This window comes from Acanthisitta chloris, unplaced genomic scaffold, assembly GCF_000695815.1.
Source record: "Acanthisitta chloris isolate BGI_N310 unplaced genomic scaffold, ASM69581v1 scaffold8749, whole genome shotgun sequence".
NCBI classification, from domain to species: domain Eukaryota; kingdom Metazoa; phylum Chordata; class Aves; order Passeriformes; family Acanthisittidae; genus Acanthisitta; species Acanthisitta chloris.
In genome coordinates, this window is record NW_008693050.1 from 16761 (window position 1) to 22363 (window position 5603).

Sequence of the window (5603 nt, forward strand, 5' to 3'; positions counted from 1 at the left end):
TCCCCACAGAACCCACACAGACCCTTCCTCATCATCAGATCCTCCCCCACAGACCTTAACCACATAGACCATTCCTTACCAACATCTTCCCCACACAGACCCTGACCCACACAGACCCTGACCCACCATCACAGACCCTTCCCCACAGACCCTCACCCACACAGACCCTTCCTCATCATCAGATCCTCCCCCACAGACCTTAACCACATAGACCATTCCTTACCAACATCTTCCCCACATCCTCCCCCACAGACCTTAACCACATAGACCATTCCTTACCAACATCTTCCCCACACAGACCCTGACCCACACAGACCCTGACCCACCATCACAGACCCTTCCCCACAGACCCTCACCCACACAGACCCTTCCTCATCATCAGATCCTCCCCCACAGACCTTAACCACATAGACCATTCCTTACCAACATCTTCCCCACACAGACCCTGACCCACACAGACCCTGACCCACCATCACAGACCCTTCCCCACAGACCCTCACCCACACAGACCCTTCCTCATCATCAGATCCTCCCCCACAGACCTTAACCACATAGACCATTCCTTACCAACATCTTCCCCACACAGACCCTGACCCACACAGACCCTGACCCACCATCACAGACCCTTCCCCACAGACCCTTCCTCATCCTCACAGATCTTGCCCACACAGCCCCTCCCCACACAGCCCCTACTCCCCCCCACAGCCCCTTACCCACGCAGTTGACCCCGGTGTAGTCCAGGTTGTAGCCGAAGGGGCACTCGCAGCGGAAGGAGCCGTCGGTGTTGATACAAGCCCCGTTGATACACACCCCCAGGTTCTCTGAGCACTCATTGACATCTAGGAGGGAAGTCCAGGTGAAACCTCAGGTGACCACAGAGCCAGAGACACACATCCCTGTCCTCTCAGTGCTGACATGAGATGCTCAGAAGATCCCTGGAGGGTCAGATACTCCATCTCCAGGCAAGCAGTTGAGCTTGGGAGACCACCCAGTCCTATGTCCCACACTCTCCTGCCACTGGGATCCAACCTTGCTCTCCAGTAGCCCAAGTCTGGTAACACCCCCCCAAAAAACCTCCCTTCTCATCCCTAGACCTTATCTTACCTTCTCGGGTGTCACCTGGCCCTGGGATGGCTCCATGGCCATATGGACACAGCTCCTGGAAGGCAACTGGAAGAGATGAGAGAAATGAGATATGATCACAAATGTTTCCACTCACAACAGGTGGAATGGGCTTTGGAAGCTTCTAGAACATGAGGAGAGCTCATGGGAGGCCACAAAGGCCCACCTGGCTGGCTGGAAAACACCTGTGCTTGCCTTGATCTAGAATCATAGAATCATTAAGGTTGGAAAGGTCTATAAGATCATCGAGTCCAACCACTAACAACTATGTTCACCACTAACTATGTCCCCAAGTGCCACATCCACATGGCTTTTAAGTCTCGTCTCTCCAGGTGACTCCACCACTGCTCTGGGCAGCTGTGCCAGTGCCTGACCACCTTTTCATGAGGAAATTCTTCCTAATATCCAACCTAACCCTCCCCTGGGGAAAATTGAGGCTATTCCCTCTCATCCTGTTCCTGGGAGAAAAGACCAAGTCACACTTGGCTCCAACCTCCTGTCAGGGAGGAGAACTCTTTTCAGGGAGTTGTAGAGAGAGTTGTGAAGGCACTGAGATGTTTTTGCCTTATCTAAAGCTCTTTTCATGAGGAAATTCTTCCTAATATCCAACCTAACCCTCCCCTGGGGAAAATTGAGGCTATTCCCTCTCATCCTGTTCCTGGGAGAAAAGACCAAGTCACACTTGGCTCCAACCTCCTGTCAGGGAGGAGAACTCTTTTCAGGGAGTTGTAGAGAGAGTTGTGAAGGCACTGAGATGTTTTTGCCTTATCTAAAGCTCTGCAGAGAACCAGGAGCAGATCCAAAGCAGGAATAACCTGACTGGTTGCTGGAGCTCCAAGGAGTTCTTCAGCTTAAGGCAGTAATCTCTGGAGGACACTCTGCTGGACACCTTGCTTTGCTCTCCTTCCCTGCCCACCTTCCCCACACTCAGCTGGAGACACATGGAGCCATCTCTCCCATGGATTGAGGTCCTAGCATTCCTACCATTCCCCTCCTGAGGACACAGCTCACAGGGATCTCCCCAGCCTTCTCCTGGCATCTTGCTGCAGCAGCACCGAGCCTTGGTGGTGTTGAAGGCCTTGGGCACAGAGCACTTCCCATTGTCAAAGCGAGTGAAGCAGAAGCTCTGACGAGTGTCTGTGGGACAGAAGCAATGGGGAAAAGCACAACCAGGTCATGAAGACATCTAGGATGGTTCTGCTCCCTCCCCACCATGCCCACTGCACTCACCAAAGCACCTTCGACCGTTGTCAGACAGCACAAAGCCTGGAGGACAGACACACTGGAAGCTTCCAGGAGTGTTGGTGCATGTCCCAAAGAGGCAGATGTTGGGCTCCTCTTCACACTCATTGATATCTGGGAGCAGCAGGGACACACAGAGCAGCCAAAGGTCACACAACAAGGTGAAGGTAATGTCTGGGAGCTCCATCTGTAGGACATCAGCCCTGCTCCAACCCTTACCCCTGGGAGTTCCACCTGTAGGACATTCCTTAACTCATGGAGCTCCACCTGTAGAACATCCTACAACCCTTATCCCTAGGAGCTCTACCTGTAGGACACCAGCTCTGGCCCAACCCTTACCCCTGGATGCTCCACCTGTAGGACATCCCTTAACTCACAGAGCTCCACCTGTAGAACATCCTACAACCCTTATCCCTAGGAGCTCTACCTGTAGGACATCAGCCCTGCTCCAACCCTTAAGCCTGGGAGCTCCACCTGTAGGACATTCCTTAACCCATGGAGCTCCACCTGTAGGACACCAGCTCTGGCCCAACCCTTACCCCTGGATGCTCCACCTGTAGGACATTCCTTAACTCATGGAGCTCCACCTGTAGAACATCCTACAACTCTTATCCCTAGGAGCTCTCCCTGTAGGACATCAGCCCTGCTCCAACCCTTACCCCTGGGAGTTCCACCTGTAGGACATTCCTTAACTCATGGAGCTCCACCTGTAGAACATCCTACAACTCTTATCCCTAGGAGCTCTCCCTGTAGGACATCAGCCCCGCTCCAACCCTTACCCCTGGGAGTTCTACCTGTAGGACATTCCTTAACTCATGGAGCTCCACCTGTAGGACATCCCTTAACTCACAGAGCTCCACCTGTAGAACATCCTACAACTCTTATCCCTAGGAGCTCTACCTGTAGGACATCAGCCCTGCTCCAACCCTTAAGCCTGGGAGCTCCACCTGTAGGACATTCCTTAACCCATGGAGCTCCACCTGTAGGACACCAGCTCTGGCCCAACCCTTACCCCTGGATGCTCCACCTGTAGGACATCCCTTAACTCACAGAGCTCCACCTGTAGAACATCCTACAACTCTTATCCCTAGGAGCTCTACCTGTAGGACATCAGCCCTGCTCCAACCCTTAAGCCTGGGAGCTCCACCTGTAGGACATTCCTTAACCCATGGAGCTCCACCTGTAGGACACCAGCTCTGGCCCAACCCTTACCCCTGGGAGCTCTACCTGTAGGACATCAGACTTGCCCCAACCCTTAACCCTCCCTCAGTGCAAATGGGACAATGAAGAGGACAAGGCACAGCAAAACCACTGAGACTCTTCCACCACAGGACCAGCTCTTGCCTTGCTCTGTGACCTCAAGAGGCTATTTGGGGGTGGAGATGCCTGTCCCAGCCCTCTCAGGAAGAACAGGGGTGTGGGAATGGCTCAAAGTGGCATTACCAATGCAGTTGTCGTTCTGCACCTCGTACCCAGGGGGACAGATGCAGCGGAAAGAGCCCTCCAGGTTCTGGCAGGTGCCTGGGGAGCAGGTCCCAGGAAGGCTCACACACTCATTGATGTCTGCAGAAGAGGAGAAAGAACCAGTGATGGTGTCTGTGCTCAGCTCAGAGGATGATACAGGATCCCTTCCTGCACCCAGGCCCTGCTTTGCCCAAATGGTGCAAGGGAAGAAGGTAAGATGTTCTCCAGGAGATTTCTCAGGGCTTTCCTGCTACAACTCAGCATGTTTTAGGGACATGGACAGGACAACATTTCTGCTGGTTGTCTGCAGGTCTCAGCACATGGAAAAGGACATGTTTGACTGTTCTCTGCCTTGCTGGGAAGGAAATGCAGGGAGAGTGGGGCCCAGTCCAGATCTCCATGGGCACTCAGATCATGGAATGGTTTGGGTTGGAAGGGACCTTAAAGATAAGCTAGTTTCACCTCCTGCCATGGGCAGGGACACCTCCCACTAGTCCAGGTTGCTCCTAGCCCTGTCCAACCTGGCCTGGAACACTTCCAGGGATGGAGCAGCCACAGCTGCTCTGGACAACCTGTGTCAGTGTCTCAGCACCTCACAGGGAGAAATTCCTTCCCTTTATCCAATCTAATCCTTTTAGCTTGAATCCATTCCCCCTTGTTCTCTCACTACCTGATGATGACCAGGCTTTGGCTCCAGAGGATTTGGAACTTCTAGCAGAGGACTTGGTGGTAGTTCTGGAGAAGGCACTGCTTGATTGCCTCTGATGGGACCAGCTTGAGGAGCACATCTCTCAGCACCAGCCACACCAACACACAGCTTAACCCACTGGTGGCCTGGACACTCACCCACACAGTTCTTCCCATCAGGAGTTCTGTCATAGCCCTCCTGGCACAGGCACTGGAAGGAGCCGATGCTGTTGATGCACTGACCATTCCTACACACCTGTCCCACCAGGGATGAACACTCATCAATATCTGTGGGAGGGAGATGATAAGCAAAACAGGAAGAGAAATGCAGAGCATGAGAGTGGCACTGTGTCACCTGAGCCACCTCTGGCAAACACAACCACCACAACACCCACAGCCAGGTGCTCACTAGAGCTCACTAGACCCACAGCCAGGTGACCCCCAGACCTCCCACCCATCTGCCAGTGTGTGCCACTCTGTGTCCCTCCCACAGCTGTTGATCCCAGTGCTCAGGATTCCAGGGAACTCACCCATGCAGTCGTTGTTGTGTGTGAGCTCAAAGCCAGGGAAGCAGAGACAGTTGTAGGAACCAACTGTGTTCTTGCAGGTGCCATTTCCACAGGGCTGTCGGTCACACTCGTCAATATCTGCAGAGAGAAGGTCAAAGCTGCTTCAGGAGCTGAGGTTTGGGTGGACACACAGTGTCCAGGGGGCTGCACAACACCAGAGGCAGCCTGAGAGGACACCACGGCCCTTGGCTGTCCTTGGCACTACTCAGAGAGCTACTACTGGAGACAGCTCCTGTCCATGCTGAGATCTGACCCATCACACTGACCCATGCACATGGTCTGCTCCCCTGTGGCCTTGAAGCCATTGTGGCAGATGCAGACGTAGCTGCCCTCGGTGTCCACACAGTCCCCATGGCTGCAGACATTGGGGATCTCCTGGCACTCATTGCGACCTGAAACAGAGCAAAGTGGGCACTGGTGAGGGCAAGGGATGGAGCTCATGGCAAGAGCAGAGCCCTAGCTCTCTTTTCTGAGAGGTGGACAACAAGATTTATAGGATCAGAGAATCAGCAAGGTTGG

General features: G+C 53.7%; 1 protein-coding gene across 1 annotated transcript in view; it reads right to left on the bottom strand.

Moving 5' to 3' along the window:
• The window catches only part of LOC103810038 (fibrillin-2-like), a gene marked incomplete at its 5' end in the record, with an annotated part of 16897 nt that extends 11421 nt beyond the window's left edge, over positions 1-5476 (bottom strand). The window contains 8 exons of the mRNA XM_009082920.1: positions 714-839; positions 1105-1170; positions 2107-2259; positions 2353-2478; positions 3808-3927; positions 4675-4803; positions 5046-5162; positions 5351-5476. Of these exons, the coding sequence (XP_009081168.1) occupies positions 714-839; positions 1105-1170; positions 2107-2259; positions 2353-2478; positions 3808-3927; positions 4675-4803; positions 5046-5162; positions 5351-5476 (963 nt within the window). The remainder of the gene's footprint in view (positions 1-713; positions 840-1104; positions 1171-2106; positions 2260-2352; positions 2479-3807; positions 3928-4674; positions 4804-5045; positions 5163-5350) is intronic.
• Between the last annotated feature and the right edge of the window lie 127 nt (positions 5477-5603).